General features: G+C 42.7%; 1 protein-coding gene across 3 annotated transcripts in view; it reads right to left on the bottom strand.

The window, feature by feature from the left end:
• The window catches only part of LOC124612272 (paramyosin, long form), a 185,073-nt gene that overhangs the window by 25,205 nt on the left and 137,260 nt on the right, over positions 1-22,608 (bottom strand). For all 3 annotated transcript variants that reach the window (XM_047140369.1, XM_047140368.1, XM_047140370.1), the window contains exons 11-13: positions 18,583-18,799; positions 13,664-13,791; positions 729-841 (exon numbers count right to left, since the gene is read on the bottom strand). In XM_047140369.1, coding sequence (XP_046996325.1) covers positions 729-841; positions 13,664-13,791; positions 18,583-18,799 — 458 coding nt within the window. The remainder of the gene's footprint in view (positions 1-728; positions 842-13,663; positions 13,792-18,582; positions 18,800-22,608) is intronic.

Raw genomic sequence — 22,608 nt, 5'->3', positions numbered from 1 at the left:
CACGTCCGCAGCCATCTCAATGCTGCATTTCCTGGTCTCTGGATTGGAAAGGGAAGTCCTAGCCCATGGCCTGCGAGATCACCTGACATGAACCCCCTGATTATTTCCTATTGGGATATCTAGTCACGTGTGTATGAGACCCCAGTGGATACGGAGATGGAATTATTGGCCAGAATTGTGGCTGCCTGTGATGCGATCCGAAACACACCAGGGGTATTTGTCAGGGTGCATCAGAATCTTATTCGCCGATGTCATGCCTGCTCTGAGGATGATGACCGTCAGTCTCAGCACATTTTATAAGATACGGTAAAAATAGTACGTTCATTGTATCAATGATGGTATTTGGAGTTAATAAAAAAGTACACAGTAATGTGCTTTTATTCCTATTGCTTCCTTAAGGTTACTTCTCTGGCCCCAGGTCTCCTACGTCAAATTGTTCAGTGCATCATCCTCTATGTCCTGTTTGTTTTTACATGCTCTTACAAAGCATCCTGTATGGGCTGTTGAGGTATAATTTTTCGTGGAGACAGTTTTGTGAATCCGATGACTACGCCTTCAAGTTTTTGGGTGGAAGAAAGAGAAACCTATTGACAGTGTCGCCGAAACATATACGTATGAAAGAAGAAGAAAAGATTGTGTTTTGCAGGAGGCGGGATCCCCAGAAGACGTATATGAGGAGAGGAGTGTGTTCTGTTGCGTGGTGTCTGGGCGGAGGGCCTGTTACTCACCGGATAGCCTCGATCTCCTCGTCCTTCTCAGCAAGCCGGCGCTCGCTCTCGTGGCGGAACTGGCCGAACTCAGCAGACAGCCGCTGCGCCCGCTGCTCCTCAGCCTTGCGACCCTGCAACACAGAAAGGCGCGTGACGCCACTGTCACCACAGACGCGGCACGGCAGCGTGTAAAATACACTCACAGGTGAATAGGTATTGCAAGTGCAAGGAACAGGAACGGCTCGATGTAGACGCAGTCTCGTTCACCTGCTTATCACAGAACTGCAGGGGTCTGTGATGACTCGAACGGCCACCAAAGAGCATTGCAATCGTCATCTGTTATCAGCTCTAATAGTGTATGTAATGGACACGCAGTGCGTCATCGAGCTAGTGAACGCTGTGACGTACCACGGAGAATACTGTGTGCTTGTCAGACGACGTTACCAGACAGTGTCAAAGGAGCGTCACGGTGGTCTGTTAGTGCCTGGCTGGTCAAATTGCGTAACGTCCAGGCACGAGGGGCGTTTGGATCTGACAGCGTCTCATTGTCGGACAGAATGGAAATGCGAGGGAAGCAACACGTGTCGTGAAAGTTCTGGTCAACCGAGTTTGACCACAACGGGGGAGGATTGCCCTATCGTGTACCGAGAATATCGTAAACTGTTTACAAGTGGATCTGCAATCTAGGTAGAGGGTTTACTGCAACACTCCGTGCCATCCTGTATACTTGTTAGAGACGATCAGAGGCCACTCTACTGAATCGCCGCCCAGAGAGTGAAGACACAATACTTCCATTCCAGTGGTGCCGTATTGGGCAAGCACGGGTCCGTGTTGTCGCATCATGGATCTGAGTAAACTTCTTCCGCACTACCTCGTATGACGCACGTATGCTAATATGACGGCACTGAGGGGAGACGACATATTCTGCCAATGTTTTGGAGAGACGCGCTGGTTTTACCGCTAGCGCCACTGTGTGCAGAGTCATCAGCTGTGACTTCAGGTCACCCTAGTGATTCAGCGAATTCTGACTCCACAGCGGTATGTCACAGACATCCTCGACCTCATACTTTACCGCTCATGGTGCATCCTAATAGCATACTTGTCCTCACACGCCATGTCTCTCTACGAACTGCCTGCGTTACCTCGAACCATTCGCTTGGCCGGCAAAATCCTCCAATCTGTTGTCAATGGAAATTGTGCGTCACTATTTCGTACGTCAACTTCTCACCACAGCCAAGTTCTAGGACATCGAGGGCCAGTTACAACAGTTGTGGACCAGCTTCCCACAGGAGAGGTTGCAATTATTGTGTGACACTCTCCACACTCGAATCTGCGGATGTATCCAGGTCAAAGGAGGAGTGACATCTTACTGGACTATGTACGAGGGCGTGCTGAAACGTCTTGCCTCCTAATTTTTTATGTAAAAACTCTTAAAGCTTTTTAAATAAAACAGTCGTTATTAACATATTTTTGTTCTCCACGTCTACATATTTATTCCTCAGCGTAGTCGCCATGGCGGCGAACATATTCTGCCAGAGAAATACTACACTGGTGTCCAAAATTAAAAGTAACAAACCGCTATTTCTCCGTCCTGTGTCTAATTCACGGGATAATCATACTGTCAACAGGTGTCCGTACGATCGTGTTCTGCATGGAAGATGGCACTTTCGTCAATGGAAAACCACGTCAACTATGACGTCAGGGCACCTATCAAAGTGAGTAGTGTTTGCCGGGTAGTTCCACATCCACAATCGCTCTGAGCACAGTCACAGACGATGCAGTACGACAGCCGGCCGAAGTGGCCGAGCGGTTCTAGGCGCTACAGTCTGGAACCGCGCTACCGCTACGGTCGCAGGTTCGAATCCTGCCTCGGGCATGGATGTGTGTGATGTCCTTAGGTTGGTTAGGTTTAAGTAGTTCTACGTTCTAGAGGACTGATGACCTCAGAAGTTAAGTCCCATAGTGCTCAGGGTCATTTTTGCAGTACGACACAGATAAGACGTCTGCCAGACTCTCTGTGGTGAAGGCCCATGGGAAGAATGGAAGCAGGACAGTCGCAAACTCATGTGGTTCGATGGCTTAACGCGAATCTTTCTGTGGTTTCTCAGATGTGGCGAAAGTTTATAGAGACCGAATCTGTATCGCGAAGATCAGGGGAGGGCCGAACACGAGTGACATCATAGAGAGAGGGCCGTTATTTGGCTGTAATAGCACGACGGTACCGCCTTAGTACTGCGCAGCAACTGGCACCTGACCTAGCAACATCGACTGGACGTGTTTTATCGAGGCAAACGGTGTAGAGGAGGCTTCGACAGAGTGGCCTTTATTGTCGGAGACCTGCTATAGGTGTGTCTGTGACGGGAACAGAAGGGAATGTCTAGTGTGCAGTCGTCAACATGCCACATGGACAATCGAACAGTGGGCCAATGTTGTCTTCACAGATGAGTCCCGATTTGGTCTGGAGAGTGGTTCTCGACGGATTCGCATCTGAAGGGAATGTGCAACACGATTTCGGGACCTGAACAGTGTGGAAAGATACCGATATCGAGGAGGATTGCTAATTGTGTGGGCAGGGAATATGTTGACCACTCGAACAGATCTTCATGAAATTGTACGGGTAAATCGGAAAGATGTAATTGCCATCAGTTATCGTGACAAGTTCTTGGGACCTCATGTACTGTTGTTGCGAGGTGCTATGCGCCCAGACTTCATATTGATGGACGATACTGTTCGACCTCATAGAGCACGAGCGGTTGATGTTTTCTTGGAAATGGAAGATATCGCACGCATGGCGTGGCCTGCTCGCTCTCTCGATTTGAATCCCGCAGAGCATGTCTATAATGCACTAGGGAGACGGGATGCATCTCGTCAGCGTCCACCAACCACTCTCCGAGACATGCGAGCAGCTCCGCAGGAAGAATGGGCGTTATTGCCTCTACATGACATCCATGATGTTATTCAAAGCATGTTCCGTCGTTGCCAGGTCTGTATTGCCGCCAGAGGTGGTCACACCACCAAGTGAGCACGTTAACCAGTTGTCGGAATTTCTGTGCAAATCTGTTAGTTGAAAAAAACGAAGAATATTTTCGTCTGCTGTTATATATGTTGCAGTTGTTTACATTCTGTATTCTTTACATTGTTTCTACTATACTACCACCTGTTTATACTGTTCTATGCTAAAATAAACGCAACCTTGCAAAATTTCCGGTTGTGCTTTAATTTTGGACACCAGTGTTGATTTATGAAACCGCCACTGTAGAATCACAACCTCACTTCTGCTTGCAACGCTTCGTCACTATCAAAGTGAAGTCTTCGAAGGTATTCTTTCAGTTTTGGGAACAGATGAAAATCGTATGGTGCCAAGTCGGAAATGTATTAGAGGTTGATGGATTGCAGTGAACACAAGGTGTCGGATTGTTGCAGATGTCGGAGCACTCGTGTGTGGTCAAGCTGAAAGAAAGGGTGCTCCATGTGTGGATGAACTCTTCGAATTCGAAACTCGATGGCAGAACGCTGTTTCCCGCGCACCGACATAGTTACGTTACACACCGCCATGTTGCATGCTGCAATTCGGAGCCCTTTAGCGGCAGAGGGCTGCAAACACGTAGACGTGGAGAACAAGGATGTAGAATATTAATAAAGCTTCTTTTATTTGAAAAGCTTTCCACATAAAGCTTTCCACATAAAAATTCGGAGACATTACGTTTCACCACGCTCTCGTATAGCGATATCTCACCACCAACCTCCTTCGTTTGGACTCCGCTATTGTGTGATTTCATGAGTAGTTGGACTATGACTCAAGTAAGCGTGGAAACTGGCGTGATACTCGAAACTGTGCAGTAATGAAAACAAAGTAAAGGGATATTTTAATTCGAACAGTGACAGCCAAGTAGTAAAATTTTGTCAACTGGGCATCTCGGTTTTTTCTGGCATGCACCCCATGAGACGTCATATCGAAAGACTTGCATCAAGCCGAGAAGCACTTCTGTAACGCCGCCTAAGTCTCGTCACCATTGTATAACCTTCCCTTCACTCATTACAGCATTGAAAGCTGGTAACTGGGCTCATCTCCTGATGAATATGAGCAGTTTTGGATCCTTTTACACACAAAATATCTAATTACAGCGCACTACATCGTAACTGGCGGCACACCGACTTTGGAAGCCATTTCTGTTTCCCTTCGCTCTTAAATGATGATTGAATCGAAACAGTAACTTAACTGGAGTCGCAAACAATCAGTAAATGGCGCTGCATGCGCCAACTTCGTTCTGAGCTGCCAACATTCAGGTATAAAGCAAACGACTCTTTCTTTTCGAATACACCTCGTACTTTCGAAAATAGCAACAGTCTGTAGCTGTATGTCGGACTAGACACTTATATGACTGCTGCAACTATTGTCAACAGCTGTCCATTCTTTACACGGATGTGGGAGGATAGTTACTTCTTTTTCCTGTGTTAAATCTTGAAATATCGTTACTCATTATCTCCTGCGTGCTATTTGGAATGGAGACAGCACAACACTCTGCCTAAACCGTTTCTTAAATGGAAGCACACACCAGCAGAATGAGGGCAAATTCTCAAAACAGTTAAGTTATGACGTCATTCTGAGCATTGCGTTCCAAGGCCAAAAACTGTCGAGCAGTTCTGATGATTTTGGCACGTGCGTGAAGTTGCCCTGCTACTTCTATATTTAGCCTGGACGGTCTAATTACTGCCAGTGAGTAACCAGACGTGGGGCCGTTTGTACAGTTGGCAGGTCTCCTGGTGCTGACAGAAAGGTCTCTCGTTCGAAACCCAACGCCTGCCAAGAATTTTGAGAAGCCTTGAATGGACCTTCACCTGCATCGAACGTCGTTAAGCGTATAATACTGAAGTGCTCTATGTTAATAGAATAGAGCGAGGTACTGATGAAGCAGATGGTTTAGAAGATGGTTGTACTTAAGTATTTAAGGATTCAGGCCTACTCGACATCTAACGCCATTCTCTGGAATGGAACTCGACCTAATTAACACGTGTCTTAACACGTGTCTTCGGGAGAACCTGTTGCAGCTTGTAGGCTTATTAACTGGAGCAGAAGCTACAGCCACAACTGCCAACATTGTACCCTTGCCTCACAAACAATGAAACAACTGATGTTTGTTGCTAGGACTTGACAGCTCGTGTTGCGCATACGAACAGGGCACTTTCCTCTTTCCTTGCCACACCCGTTAGACGACAGGCATCTCGTTGCGCGACCATGGTGAATAATTCTGCATCCTTTGTGCAAACTCGGAACTCGATATGACATTTGAGCTAAGGACGAAATGCAAAGATAAAGGAGTTGACGATTTGTGAAGAAACGTAATTTCTCACAGAGACAGGAAGAGAATCTAAGGAAAACTAAGAAAGGATGAATGCCCAATAAGGAGACGACTCAGGCTCACTCTGGTTTAATTTATCATGTTAAAGAGGGAAGCTAACTGGTTATATATTATCTCCAAAGAAAATAAGCTGGAAAGTGCAAGTTGCAACAGTGAGAGACCATCATGATTAGGTAGATGCTATAGCTGCTACAGATCACCCACTAAGCTTGGACGACTAACAGGACATGAGTACAGCTGTGACGGTAGGATGAGTTTCTGGTTAGTTAAATGAGTGTGTGCACGTGAGCAGAACAATTGTCGGCAGAAGTGACTCAAGCGAATTGGGACTCTTGGAGAAAATTCACGGCGAAACAATCTGGCTGTGCAGTTGTCAGAGGCAACAAAGAAGCGCCGCTGCAGTTCCAGAATCTACATCTAAATCTACATCTACATCCATACTCCGCAAGGCAACTGACGGTGTGTGGTGGAGGGTACTTTGAGTACCTCTATCGGTTCTCCCTTCTATTACAGTCTCGTATTGTTCGTGGAACGAAAGATTGTCGGCATGCCTCTGTGTGGCCTCTAATCTCTCTGATTTTATCCTCTTGGTCTCTTCGCAAGATATGCGTAGGAGGGAGCAATATACTGCTTGACTCCTCAGTGAAAGTATGTTCTCGAAACTTCAACAAAAGCCCGTACCGAGCTACTACTGAGTGTCTCTCCTGCAGAGTCTTCCACTGGAGTTTATCTATCAGACAAATGGTTCAAATGGCTCTGAGCACTATGGGACTTAACATCTGTGGTCATCACTCCCCTAGAACTTAGAACTACTTAAACCTAACTAACCTAAGGACATCACACACATCCATGCCCGAGGCAGGATTCGAACCTGCGACCGTAGCGGTCACGCGGTTCCAGAATGAAGCGCCTAGAACCGCACGGCCACACCGGCCGGCTTTATCTGTCATCTCCGTAACGCTTTCGCGATTACTAAATGATCCTGTAAGGAAGCGCGCTGCTCTCCGTTGGATCTTCTCTATCTCTTCTATCAAAAGATTCCTCAACCTTGTAAGAAATTCGTAGTGACTAGTTAGGTTTTAAAGATAACGGCATCTGTTTTTTGTACATAGACTGTACTGTACTAGCGAAATTCGTGACAAATACTAGCAGATTTCAAAAAGTAAATTACAGATTATCATGGCTGGCCCAGTAACTTCTGCTGAGTGCTGCACCGCACTTTACAGTGACGCAGGTATGTGACACTACTTTTCATTATAGTCACCAGCTGTGTGTAAACAATTGTCGGAACGTTGAACAAACCGGTGATTTCCTCGACGATAGAAATCCGTTCCTAAGTCACGAAGCTCTTCGAAAATCGTTGGAAAGCTCCCCACTCCCCCTCTAACATCTCACCCAAGATGTTCTTTCCGCTTGCCGAAAAGGTAGAAACGCGTGGTGCACTGTATGGCGGATTAGCGTCACGCATGTTTGTGCGGCGCTGGCCAGACTGTTGGCAGCATTTCACTACGGCTGGACGCGACGTTTCACAGTCAATCTGTGTGAAATTTAGACATTTTGCCCACGATAAGCGTAATGTCCCGCGAACTTTGGAGTACCTTGCCAGCTGCCGCGCCATTTTACTCGCGCACTGCGATGCACCTTTTACCAGAACTGTGTCTTTAGTGAACCGAGAACGTATACTCTCTTCTGACAACGCACTAGTCTTGTTGCGTAATGGTCTTAGCGTGGGACGACATGTGTAACTTATTTTCTGAAGTCCCTACGTAATGCTGTCATAAATGAAGAAGCTTATCCTCCCATTACCCTTATTTCATGAAAAGCGTTCAATGAGAAACGGTGTGAAAAGTTGTCGGGTGGTTGGTGACTGCCACACAAACAGGTCGAATGTTTCCAGAATGAGATTTTCACTCTGCAGCGGAGTGTGCACTGATATGAAACTTCCTGGCAGATTAAAACTGTGTGCCCGACCGAGACTCGAACTCGGGACCTTTGCCTTTCGCGGGCAAGTGCTCTACCATCTGAGCTACCGAAGCACGACTCACGCCCGGTACTCACAGCTTTACTTCTGCCAGTACCTCGTCTCCTACCTTCCAAACTTTACAGAAGCTCTCCTGCGAACCTTGCAGAACTAGCACTCCTGAAAGAAAGGATATGCGGAGACATGGCTTAGCCACAGCCTGGGGGATGTTTCCAGAATGAGATTTTCACTCTGCAGCGGAGTGTGCGCTGATATGAAACTTCCTGGCAGATTAAAACTGTGTGCCCGACCGAGACTCGAACTCGGGACCTTTGCCTTTCGCGGGCAAGTGCTCTACCAGAGCACAGTTTTAATCTGCCAGGAAGTTTCAGGTCGAATGTTGTTTCCTGGAGTTTAATCGTTGAGCCTTCTGCTCACATGTGGTTTCCAGTGAGTAGTTTCTGGCTTGTGACTCACGTCTGACCGTTCTTCGATGACGCAGCTGTCGGGGAAGTTTTGACTGTGACAAGTTCATCTGATGACCTAGACGACAGAGTGTGGAAACCAGAACCTTGTCTTTCGCGGGCACTGCTGTTACCGATTGATCTATCCACGCCCTCCTGACAACCTCAGGGTTTGAAATCTTCTGGTGACTCTCTCTCACTTTTCAGACCTGACAGAAGTCCTCCTGTGTACCTAGTTGGCTTAGCGCTCCAAGAAGAAAGGAGATTGCAGAGAAATGACTTACCAGAATGAGTATTTCATTCTACAGTGGACTGTGCACTTTTAATACTCCCTCCATCGTCCGATATTAATAACGGCTCAGAGGTATTACAGCTCGCGATTGACGAGCTCCACCAGAGGCGGAAGAGGCATGTCACGTCGGCCCAACCGTTCACAGCAATGGGCTAGGCAAACAGCGACCAATCAGTCTTATACAAAGTGTTTGTTTTAACGTGAGACAACTAACTATATCGAAAACGACGCATCATACGAAAAAAAAATGTTCTAGGTGACCAGCTAAGACAAGCAAAGGGGACATCTGTGTGGGCTACAACTGGACTCCTCCTAGCCACCCTTCCTGCGTGGGCGGTGTCAACTTTGTATTTTCAAATGGGAACTCCCCATTTTTACTTCATATTCTGATTCTAAGCCTAAAAATGCGTATGGTCTATCAAAGCATTGTTTTCCATTCGTTTAGTATTTTATCCATTTTTAGCAACTGTATGTGTATTAAAATAGTCAGCAACCAGCTGCGCAAAAGAAATTTCCTTAACATGTTTCAGAAGATTATAACTATCGCATTGTTTGCGAGTGTCAAAAGTAAGATGGATGCAGCGTATTGCTGTGGTCATGTGGTTCATAGTGCCTGTACAAAAGTGATATAAGGAAGCCAATCAACAAGTGCAGACATGATGAAAGTGGTTGCTGATTATTTCAGTAAATTTCACATTCGTAGTAGGTGGCGCTGTAATCGACAAATATCGTATGTGCCTGTTTTTGCAGTTGAGAACCGACGCGTTTGATTCTACTTTTCATTCCCGATCTTTGTTTTGTAACGATTGATACTGATGTTCAAACGTTACTTACTTACACACTGAAATTTCTGGCAAATACTCTACTTGCATGGTAACGTGGTTTTCTGTTCGCTAAGGGATTGATTGTGGTTAGTCCCCAAACCATCGGAATGCTTGATTTCGATGGCCATCCCCTAACCCCAACATAAGGGTGTTTCCATTCAAGCACTGTAACTCTGGTGCTTGCGGAATACAAACCACAACCGTTCTAGTAAGATAACATGTCCATGAAGCAATAGTTCCAGGCGCACCTGCCATGGGTATTCACCAAAATCAGGCACCCCAATGGTGAGAGGCAAGGGGACTCTCAGAAATCAGGCACCCCAATAGTGAGAGGAAAAAGGACTCACTGAACTCAAGCATCCTAGTGGTGAGAGGCAAGGGGAGTTACCGAAATCAATCATTGCAGTGGTGAGAGGAAAGGAGACTCACCAGAATCAAGCATCCCAATGGTGAGAGACAACGGGACTCTCAGAAATCAGGCACCCCAGTGGTGAGAAGAAAAAGGACTCACCGAAATCAAGCATCCTAGTGGTGAGAGGCAAGGGGAGTTACCGAAATCAATCATTGCAGTGGTGAGAGGGAAGGGGACTCACCAAAATCAAGCATCCCAATGGTGAGAGGCAAGTGTACTATAAGAAATCAAGCACCCCAATGGGGAGAGGCAAGGGGACTCGCTGAAATCAATCACTCCAGTGGTGAAAGGCAAGTGGACACGCCGAAACCAATCACCCCAATGGAGAGAGGCAAGGGGACTCACCAAACTCAAGCAACCTAGTGCTGAGAGCTAAGAGGAATCAGTGAAATCAATCACCCCATTGGTGAGCGGTACGAGGACTGTCTGAAATCAAGCATCCCAACAGGAACAGAAAACTATTACATCCACGTCATTGTTTCTGAACCACGCTAAATGTAGTTTCTAACCAGACATTGATGCGGATAACCGTATTGTACGGTACAATCACATCGGCAACACTAAAGTAAATTTAGAACATAAATGTGAAGCGTTAGAACACAAAGGTTTACATTTACACTGTAAATGAAATACAGAATCAAATGCGTCGGTTCTTAACGCGAAAATAGGCACACTGGATATTTGTCGATTACAGCGCCATATATTACAAATAGGAAATAATTGTTTGAGTAAATCGTACGAATTTTTTCGAATAGAATCCGAATATGAAATACAAATGGAGGGTTCCCATTTCTAAATACAATGTTGGTCCCGCCCACGCAGGAGGGGTGGTTAGGAGGTGGCCATTTGTAGCGCAGACAAATGTACCCTTTACTTATATTTACTTTTCACTTAGCTCTTTTTTTTTTTTTTTTTTTTTTTTTTTTTGTATCATGCCTCGTTTTCGAGACATTTAGCTGTCCCGAGTAGTTTGCATTAGTAACTACCTATCGGGTCTAGCTACTTTACGAATTCCAATCACGCTGTGGAATTTGGCTTTCTAGCTTTCGTTACTGTTACGTGTTCAATGTTCAGCTCTAGACGGACTTGGTTTTGTTAATGGTATCGAGACCAGACATAAAAGCACTGTTACGAAACTTCCAAAAGATGTAAACTTTGCAGCGGATGTTAAATGAAGCGTTAGTTTTGATGGCTACTGCACTCTGTTTTTACAGACCACGCAGAGGTTCCCAAAGGCGTGAAGGTATGAAATGAAGCAAATTAATAAAACAAGGTGGCATAAGATCGAAAGCTGTGAGTCAGCTTGAATGTCACATAACATCACTTATTACCATAACCAGTTAGTTTAGATAGTTCACTCTGCTGAACCCCTCATGTATTTGTTTTACCTCTATAGAAGCTATAAGTAGGCTATACAGGTAGCACCACAAGGGCACACACTGAATCAGCGGGCACACACTCAGCAGAACACTGGCCTGCCCAGTGCCTAACAGGCTCTTATAGTGACCGAGGTACGCCTCTAAGAACTATCTCGCCATAGGCAGGCTGCTACACTTCTATGAACTCTACTAACACTACACGTCCCTGAGCACATGTGTATTGGCCACCGAGGATTATTACCATTACTGCTCGAGTCCCTGTTGCGCATATCTACAGATAGCACTTCTTCGTTAGTTATGAAATACATTAGAAATTGCCCATCTTGCATTACGACAGTATCATCTGAGATGGAAATAGTTAAAGAGGGTAGGAATTCTATCATCTAAAATATACAAACAGAAATGAGCGAGAGACAGCTGACATATAGAAATCTTTGGGTCCTGTTTTCGACGAAAATGCTGGGGTAGTTTTCAGGTTCGTGAGGGGTTGCAAATGCATTTCTGCAGCATCTCACAGGATGAAATACATTTGATAAGGCACAGATGTTAAAGTCTGGCCAGAGATAACAGCAGCGATATTTGACAGCGCTTTTGAGGAATATTACTATCTTTTTTATGGTTTCTTTCATTATTTCTTGGTAGAACAATTCCATATTTAAGGTTGAATAACAAGTTGACTGGTTTTTTTGCTGATATTTGTTGATTTCTAACTGTTTTTTGCTTTTTGGGTCATCTTCAGGAAATAACTGACTAGCTTCTGCAAGGGACATTAATTCTTAGGTAATCAAACATTATGAGCAAAGATACAACGATTTGCACAGAATATTATGCACCAAACTTGTTTCTTAACGTTGACATTACACTTTAACCAATGAAAAATATCATGCACAATAAATAATTAAAACTACACAATATTACAGTATTACAGGTTATGTTGTGATAATCCTGAAGCTTGAGAAATCTTGACAGTGGCTGAGAAATTGTTAAACTGAGTACTCTTTATTTACGTTGTGCATCAAACACGATTTTTAGCATTGTGAATTACACTTTACGCAATGGACAACATTAAACACAATAATCAAAATACACAATATTACAGTATTATAGATTCTATGGTTATGATGACATGATTTGTGAGGTCGTGACACTAGTTGAGAACTGTCTAACTGAGTACTAGTGACGTATGCTGTTCAACAAACATATTACTAGTGGTCAGTTAGACAGTTCTCAACCAAAGGTCACAACCTTTCAAATTACGTCATCATAATCATGTAACGTGTAATAGTGGAATATTATGTATTTTAATAATTGTGTTTCATATTGTCCATTGCATAAAGAGTAATTTCAACGTTAAAAAACAAGTTTTGTGTAGGACATTTTGTGCATGTGGATTATATCTTTGCTCATAATGTTTGGTTACTTAAGAACTAGTGTCACTTGCGGACGCTACTCAGTTGTTTCCTGAAGATGATCCAATTAGACGAAAATTAGTTAGAAATAAACAAATATCAGTAGAAAAAAAGCAGTGTACTTATTGTTCAACCTTAAATACTACTGCTCTAAAGAGGAAAAGTCTTCCAAATCGTTCAATAAGTGCGTTTTTTTCTGACCTATAAATGCTCCATAATATCATCGAATGGAGAGCAAGAATTAAGAGGGGCTGTGCCGAATACTGCGGTCCAAACTAGTGGCCATTCAAACCACTCTCATGGTGACGACTGATAATCTTGCAACACCGTGTAGTGAATACTGCTCCTCGTAGCGGAGTTGTCAGTCCCAGAAGTTGTTACCAACTACACAACAGGATTGAGGGAGATGCCTGGCTTGTATAACAGAGGACAACAAGAGCTGTGCAGTGTCTGAGCTCTGAAACGGAAACTCTGCACGAGGCGCAAACGACTCCACACCGACCCGCGTCTGCTCCACTGGAGAGATCTCGCTGGATCCAGTACATGGGACTTGATCGCCTGAAGTCGGTGGCGGGATCAGGTGTGCAGCATGATACGAGTATCAATAGTGATACAAGTCCATTACCTCCACTTTTTTGTCTATGATGCTTCTGAAATTAATGGTCGAAACAAACAGAAAGAAAGGTTCATCTCTAGCAAGAAGACATATGCTTGAGTATTTCTGGTATCTCAACTGCAGATTTTTCAGCGCTCATTTCACTTTAGGGACCTGTATCTCAGAGTGAACAAAAATGGTCTTGTACCACTTTTGAAAGAAGCCCTTCATATACAGTGTGGAGTATATTGTACTCACGGCCTCGGCTTCCTTGTAGGCGGCGCTGAGCTCCTCCCGCTCGTTCTCCAGACGGCGCAATTCCAGCTCCAGCTCGTGCAGGCGGCGCGTCAAGTCGCTCAGCGAGTTCTTGGCGTCGTGCAGGTCGTCTGTAGGCACAGATTGCCGTCATTAAGGGACAGTTCAAACAGTTTCTGTACGCTGTAAATCTGTCTCTTGCTTACGTGCAATTAAAAATTTAAAATTAAAATTTAGCCAAGTCATTAGCTCTGCCCAATATTTACCACTGTGAAGTGCTTCAACATGGCACCAGTAGCGAAAACTCCAGGCGACTCGAAACAGCCCAATATGTTTCCATAAGACATTATATGTGTCACGTCTAGTTGCCCTATCACGTCAGTCATTCCTATGCTCACGAGGAAATCACAGCAAGTGCCATAATCCTTATTCCGAAAAGCTTCGCCCAGTGGAATAAGAGCCAAATTAGAGAATATGTGTCTCAGTTTATCCGTAGATACTCGAACGTTTCTGGGAAAACAACCATCAAACTTTTCGACGTAATTTAGATGCCTTTTAGCGTTAGGTTTGCTCCGCACAATTGGTGGTCTAGTGGCTAGCATCGCATTCTCGCACTTTTGCCTCTTGTGTATGAAATCCGTTTATTGTTTTTATTTATTTTATTTTTTCATTCATATACATTCGTCCATAGAAGGTTACTAAACGAATGTTTCTTATCACGTTATCGGATACAAGGGCGCTACGTTAACTCAAAAATTACAACTGGATTTCGCAATAAGTGTCATACATTTATTGTATAATGTATGTGTGTATGGTGTTTTCAGGGGTTACAATCTTTTTAAATTCACATGTTCTTATATTTCATTCTTATATCAATTCTTAATTCTTACATTTTATTCTTATGTTTATTCTGCAGGAAAATTTAGTGCACTCCCTAGGATGACACCGATCACAGAAAAATTCGAAACGTAGAAATTCCGAACACCACGAGCATCGCGCGATGGCAGAGTTGCCACAGAAACATTTCTTCGTATCAATCTCACCCGCGAAAGAAACTTCGTTAACATTGATGAATATTTCACGCGTTGGAAATAATTTCGCGGCAAACCACGCATAAACTTTTCCGACAACTGGCAATTGCAGTTGATTATGAATAAGGAATTTCACTGAAAAACATTTTAAATAATTTTTCTATTCGTTTATTTTTATCTTTGTTTTATTCATTCACCAAACATACAGTTAGTAGACGAATGAGAACAACCTAGTTTCAATAAACATTAGAAAACTTTCGTGTAGTAATCTTCTAAGGAAATGGATAGATACTTTTAAATGAAAAACATAAATATAAATAATAATCGGGTTTCGAACTGGGGGCGTAAAAGTCTGTAGCCGTTTCGGTTGGACCGTTTACTCGCTAAAAGGCACATAAATTACCTCGAAAGGTCGAATATCTACGAATAAGCCGAGACAAGTGGTCGCTTAGTTTGACCTCTCTTCTACTGAGAGAACTTTCTGGGAAATCGGGTTATGGCACTTGGCATGTTCTCCTCTTCCGTTAGGATGGATGCGACCAGGAGGGCCATGTGATTTTGACATCATTTGTTTTTCCCATCGGTTCCTTATCCCTTATTATCCCAGTACCTCTCCTCGCATATCAGATACCAGTCATCATTCCGTAATTCCAGTTGAGGACGTGATACCTCCGGTGTCTTGGCTGTACCTAAGCATAACACCAAATTTTTCTCCATTTCAGGCATACTACACTGGAACGAAGTATCCAGTAAAGTGTGATTCATCCGAAACCATTCTACATTCAGGATGAGATGACACCTTTCTGTGTTGTCATAGGCACAGCCTCTCCCACGTTGTAGCCTAACTTCCATGTATGCAACAACACTATTTGTGTCTCATTGTCAACAAGACCCCAACTGCCCTACTCCTCATCTATCTATATTTATTCTTCCAGCTCATCTGCTAAATTTTCTTTAGTTAATTAAAAATAATTTAAATATTTTAAATTTCATAATGTAATCTGGAAGCAATCATAGCGTAAATAAAAGAAATGTCAAAGTCGCGCTTTTTTTATTAACTGTTTACCAATTCGGTGTTTTCAACACCATTAGACCTTCTGTTGGAAAGCATATGGGCCCATTAGGAACGTAACAAAATAAAAGATAATTGCACTACAAAAATGTCAAAGATCTGCTGACACCAGCGGTTGGGCACATGGTACGTACGAAAGCAACAGGCTGACAGTAGTCAATAGCTATAGACTGCAGTCACCCTGGTCTGTCGTCATGGCTACAACTATGATCTTAAATCTTAGCTGGCGTGTGTATCTTGACATCGACGACGTACGTCCATGGCTTTAAAGTCTGTAACTGTCGTTATAGCAACTAGAATATTGCTGAATGCTTTTTCATTTCTCGCAGTGATAGCAGATCTTATAAAGAACTATTTTTTTCACTTGCAGTAATGCTTAACAAAAAAATGGTTCAAATGGCTCTGAGTACTACGGTATTTAACATCATCAGTCCCCTAGAACTTAGAATTACTTAAACCTAACTAACCTAAGGACAGACATCACACACATCCATGCCCGAGGCAGGATTCGAATCTGCGACAGTAGCGGTCGCGCGGTTCTAGACTGAAGCGCCTAGAACCGCTCGGCCATACCGGCCGGCAATGCTTAACAATTACTTTGATTATTACATTACGTAATGTGCATTCAAGAATTACCCCATCGGCTGTGTAAGACAATGTACTCTACCTATTTAATGGCTAGCACTTAACAGGGATGTTCAATTGCAAGATACGGCTGGAGATGCATGACATGTACCCATTAGAAATTAATATCCCTCTCAGTGGTAACATTCTTTCATTTCTAACCATGTAGATATTATGTTGTTGTTGTGGTAATCTTCAGTCAGCGCTAATCTATCCCGTGGAAGCTTCTTCATCTCTGCATAACTGATGCAACCTACGTCCATTTGAATCTACTCACTGCAATCAACTCTTTGTTTCCCTCAACATATTTTACTCTCCACAAGACATTGTAATAGACCATTGTCATTATCTGTCACCTCCTCTGCATCTCTTTGTATAATATAATCTTTCATTTTGTTTCCCTTTTATGGGCCTACTATGCACTCCTTTCACCTTTCAGCCTTCCCTTTTTTGCTAAGCACTGGCTTTCCATCTCTTCTCTTCTCCAAGCGAGTTTTCTACACCTTGCGGCGTCTCTTGCAACCAAGTTCCCATCTCCTTGTATCCTGCCAGTCCTTTTCTTGCATGGCTCTGTCTTGCATCGCACTCCTCACTCCTCACTCCATGGTTCCAATGTAGCCACCAGGGTCTTCCGCCTTTTCTGTGCCGTGGAGGTCTCCAGCGTCATTTTCAAAACGGCCGTCTTTTCTCTGTCATTCTCCTGAAATGTCCATATCATGTTAGCCGTTTATTTTCAGTTGTGTCTACAACATCTTTTGTAACATCCGTCTGTTCTCGTAGCACTTTATTTCTTAATTTGTCTCTTCTGGTTACTTCACAGCTTCGTCTCCAAAACGCCATTTTCAGTGCGTTTCATTTCTTCTCATTGACCGTGGAGACTTCCCACAGTTCAGCACCATATAGAGCAATACTATCAACTATAGTTTCAAATATCATCCTTTTCAAATTTTTTTGGCGTCGTTTTAGTCCAAATAATGGAGTCTTAACAGTTTAATTGCTAACTTTCTCTTTCCTATTCTGTGATATATTTTCTCGTTGCTTCCACCTTTATCCGGAAAGAGTATCTCTAAATACTTATATGAACGGCTACGCTTTACTATAGATCCATCGTCCATCCCTTTCTGTATCTGCTGTGCTTCCGTCTAAACTCTTAATATTCGTGAAAATGCTTCCCTTTCCTCGAAAGGTCTCTTTAGTTTTCACGTAGGTGGCATCTGTCGTACTCACAGTCATGCACGCTTGTACAGTCTTGCATTTGTCCTCTAGCTTTTCCTGCTCAAACATTTTGCTGTTTCTGTCAATCTCATTTTTTAGATATCTCTGTTCCCTTTTGCGTGCCTCTTTTTATATTTTCTCCTCTCGTGATTTAGACTCAATATTTCGTGTGTTACTCGAGCGTTTCTACTGGGCCTAGTGGCTTTTTTTCATTTGATCCTTTACTGTCACTATTTCATTTCTCAAAGCTACCCATTCGTCTCCTATTGTATTCTTTTCCATGCTGTAATCAATAGTTGCCTCATGCTCCCTCTGAAACTCTCAAAAACCTCTGGTTCGTGCAATTTATCCAGGTCTCATCTCCTTAATTTTCTACCTTTTTGCAATTTCTTAAATTTTAAAGTTCAGTTCGTAACCAATAAATGGGCAGAGTCCACCTATATCACTGGAAATGTTTTGCGGCTTCAAATCTGGCTTCCTAATGTTCATTTTACCATTACGCAATCTATCAGTAACCTTGTGATGTCCTAGTTCTCTGCCGCTTAAGCAACCTTCTTTCGCGATTATTAAACCAAGTGTTAAAAATTATCAAATTATTCTATGTGCAAAATTCTACCAGGCAGCTTTCCTTTTCATTCCTTTACCCTACTTCATGTTCTACTTCTATATCTCTTTCTCTTCCTTTCCTCCTACCGAATTCCTGTTCCTCATCACACTTAAATTTTACTCCCATTTAGCGATCTAAACGGTATATTTTTATGCCATCCTAAATTCTGTCAATGTCTTCATCTTCACATCTTATACATTTTTCTAATGCTAAAGTGTTTCTTATATTAATATCTTGCATATTGGCGCCATAGGATTTTTAGAAAACACCTGCTGAAAGTCAGTGCACCAAAACCGGTAAGCTATTAATTACAAAAGAAGTGCGCTTGTGACTATTATTTGCAAAGACAAACAGAGCGGCGCGGGTGACGTACCGGAGAGCTTCTTGTTCTCGCGGATGAGCGTCTCCTTGTGCTCGCGCGTCTTGTCCAGCTCGTGCGTGATGCGCTGGATCTCGGTCTGCTTGTTGCGGAGTTCGCGCTGCGACGACTCGTACAGCGACACCGTCTCCTCCAGGCGCGTCTTGATGTCGATGTTGATCTTCTCCAGGTGCTCCGTGCGCTTCTGCAGCTCCCGCGCCGTGTTGTTGGCCTGTGGCGAGGAACAAAACAGCAAAATTATAAGCGAAGAGAATAAACACAGTAACCGTGAAATATGTCAAGATTCATTACATCAAAAATGCTGTCGTACTCATCAGCCCCAAGATTGGTTTAATGCAGTTCTCTTGTGCAAGTCTTTTCTTAAATGCGTTAACTTCTGCAGCAAACACACGCTTAATCCTGCTTTCTGTATTCAAGCCTTGATCTCCCTCTAGAATTTTTACTTTCCACACTTTTTTCCATTACAAAACTGACTATTCCTTGAAGGTTCAGGATATCTTATTTCAACATATGCCTTCTCTTAGTCAAGTTGATTCACAAGGCTTTTCTCTCATCGATTCGAAACAGCGCTTCTTTAATAGTTACTCGATCTTCGCACCTACTCTTCAGTGTCCTACTGTACCGCCGAGTTTTAAAAGCTGCTATTCCTTTCTTATTGTCCACATTTCATATTCATACCACACCACGGTCTAAACAAACGCTTTCAGAAAAATACATATTCACGCTTACATTTATATTCGACATTTTGTGTTTTCTGATGACAACATCCTGCTGAGTAGTTTCCCCCCGAAGATTCGAAAGGGGAACTATTTTACCGAGGAGGATGACGCCATTATTAAAGAACATAGCTTATTTCCAAGTCCTCAGAAAATATAACGGCTGTAGTTTTTCGTTGCTTTCAACAGTACGTCAGTATCAACATGGCAAGGCCCTGTTGGCTGTCTTACAAGGTCACGTCAGTCGTACAGACGTATTTGCAACCACTGAAAAGACTACATGCTAGTGAGGCGTGTCTGTTAACACTCATCTGACATCTGTAACATTGAGGCACACATGCCATCCCATTGTGTCAAGTCCAACAGATCTTCGGTAGTGGGAGGGGGCTGTCGCATTAACATGTAATTAAAATTTTTTGGGCTACGTTTGCATAGGGACACACAGCTACCCATTGTGTCAAGTCCACAGATCGTGGGTGGTGGGGAAGAGGCTGTCGCATTAATACATAATAAAAAATTTTTGGGCTGCGTTATCATTTGGAAAACAGACAATACTACACGAGTAATAACCGCCATCAGTATAGCAATATATTACCACAGAATTATCGTGTAAGCACGATTAGGCCATTTACTGAGTAATAGGCAAAGCCCTAAACTGACACAACTTCCAAAGCACATTGTCTACGCGCAACAATAATAAGTTTATGTTACGGCACAGAATCAATCGTATCTACATTTAACGTTTTGTAATAATAAATTGATAAATTAATCGTGTAAACAGTATTTCAAAAGTCATAGATAAACTATTTATGGTGTATCTCAATGTTAACTGGGAGAACGAACAACTTTTTTCGTCTTTCTTTGAGTTTGAAACATGTAAGATCATTCATAACGACGCAGCTTTGTAACAACTGCTTCTATTTTCCAGTTATTAATGACAGATGTCGAAAGTCATTGGGAAGTCATATAGAGAATAGTTTAGACATTTAATGAATAATTTCGCCCCCTTTATTTCACGTTAATTTTTCTTTATAGATGAATGGTTCATTCTGTACAATATTGACTACCCTGATAGAGTATAAATCCTCCTACTACTTGGATATGGTGGAGCAACCTTGGTGATATATTTTTAGTAAAACTCTAGACTGTTATTCTTACTAAAAAAATTGATGTGGCTTTCCTTCTTTGTTAAGTTTCTTCAATTAGACACGAACCTGCGTACATCGTTCTGTGTCAACACACTACTGATAATTTCTTGCTCTGAAAACAAAGTTGTTTATGGGAGAACGGAGAGTGGTTGTAACAGACCGAATGCCTGAGCAGTCAGTATTTGATAGCTCTTGAATTAGTTGCTCGAAAACAGACAAGCTACACTCGACAAGAAATTGGGAGAACACAATATAGAATGTTTTGTGATATGACTACATTATTGACCTGCTTCCACGAACGTTCACTACTGTTCCTGCAAATTTATGTGCAAATTGTGCCACTGTTACTTGCTTACATATCATCTGCAAGAACAACACTGCAAGTGTACTATGCTTACTAGTATCATTTCCGAACGCACATTTATTTTTTTCTGTACGCCAATTCTTGCGCTTGCAGAAACCAGAGATATAATGAACTCAACTCCATGCCCACGACAGTACTCAGCAGGAAACACTAGGGTAAGTGGCGGAGAGCACTTTTAACATGTCGCTTCCCTCCTGTTCCATTCGCTGACGCTGCACGTCAAGAACAACTGTCAGGTTGTCTCCAAATGATCAAACGACTTTCTCTAATTTTATCTTCATGGTCAATACGAGAGATTTGTATGAGGCTTGGAACGACCCGTCTCAGAATTTTAGGTTTGGGTCATCGTCTACCTTGCAGAGACTAACGATACAGCTATGGACAATATATATAAACATTTTTCTTTTATTTTTCTTTATTTTATAATGATTAATAGTTAGTACGACTGTTTCCTGTTATTTTCAGAGGTGTCTATTAGATAATAGAAGGCTAAGTGAGCTTCGTTATTCTTGCACAGGAGTCGAAAGAGAACTATCGATAGTGGAGAGCCGGTTTCTGGTGGAAGCGAGTGGCGCTTGGTTTGTAGCGTGTATCGCGACTGCATCTTTATTTTTCTTATCAGAGGCAGGATAGTCAGGGTATGGCACCAAGTGAAATCGTTTTGTAATACATACTAGTAACTGACAACTAAATAGATCCATTAGCCTTTCCCAAAAAATATGAAGTCTGTCTCCAAGAAGACACCGCAAAGGCTCTATAGTGCTCCCTCGTATGGATCGGCTAGGACATGCACAATATGAGGACATCGTCGAAAAGGCTCATTTTGTACTCAAGAATGAGTAGCACGATGGAAGTCATCCATTTCCGAAACAAGCGCCCTACATTAATTCGTCCCAGAAAATTTAGATTTTTGAGCTTATCCCCCTCTATTATGTACATTCTAGCTATCTCCTCATGTTAATAATTGTATCTATGGTCTCCGATATCACCAAAAAGAGCTGCAATGAGCATCTATTCATGAGCATGTTTCACAATAGGCATGAGCAGTGTTGGCAAATCGCCGATTGGCGTCTTTGCATCGATAACCCATTCCAAAATCGATAATCTATTCCAAATTGTGAATGTCGCTCAGTATCGAGGCCAAATTATAAATTTATGGGATGGCCCAAAACTACATCTAATGCCGTATTTGTTAATCAATAAGTGGAGGAACAATAAGGAATACTTATCCCGCAATGTCTGTATATTGGCCATGACAGTAATGTTTTTTTAAAAAATTCTCTTTAAATCCAAATGTGTCGTTAAAAAAGTGTTCCAAAATCTGACAACGTGGGCATATAGCTCGTATAATTCATTCCTTTTTTGTAGCTTTGAATACCAATGATGTGATTCCATACATCTAATGGATCTTGTGAAATACCCAGAAGACGATCTTGCAGACAGTAATTAAAATATGACTAGATTCGTTTAGTCACAGTTTGCTGGTTATTTCTTGTTTTGCTATTTTTAGTGGTTGCTTCACAAAATAATTTAGTTTCACATTTTCCCGCAGTATATCAATATTCTTTTATCTCTCAACTGACACTCATTTCTGTAGTACTAGCAAATACTTCATGATTTTGATTACCTTCGATTGTACTTCTGTTGAATGTGTGTATTCCTGCATCTAGGATCGAGCAACGAATACAAAGCTATATTATTAACGTATTCCATTGATACTAATCGCTTATCAATTTTTGTTGTGGAATTACCCTCTTGTCTCTCTTCGTCTTCGTTTGTATGCCAGATATTT

Source organism: Schistocerca americana, chromosome 4 (genome assembly GCF_021461395.2).
Source record: "Schistocerca americana isolate TAMUIC-IGC-003095 chromosome 4, iqSchAmer2.1, whole genome shotgun sequence".
Classification (NCBI taxonomy): domain Eukaryota; kingdom Metazoa; phylum Arthropoda; class Insecta; order Orthoptera; family Acrididae; genus Schistocerca; species Schistocerca americana.
The sequence above is the reverse complement of the archived record's forward strand: the minus strand, read 5'-3'. Positions and strand labels throughout refer to the sequence as shown.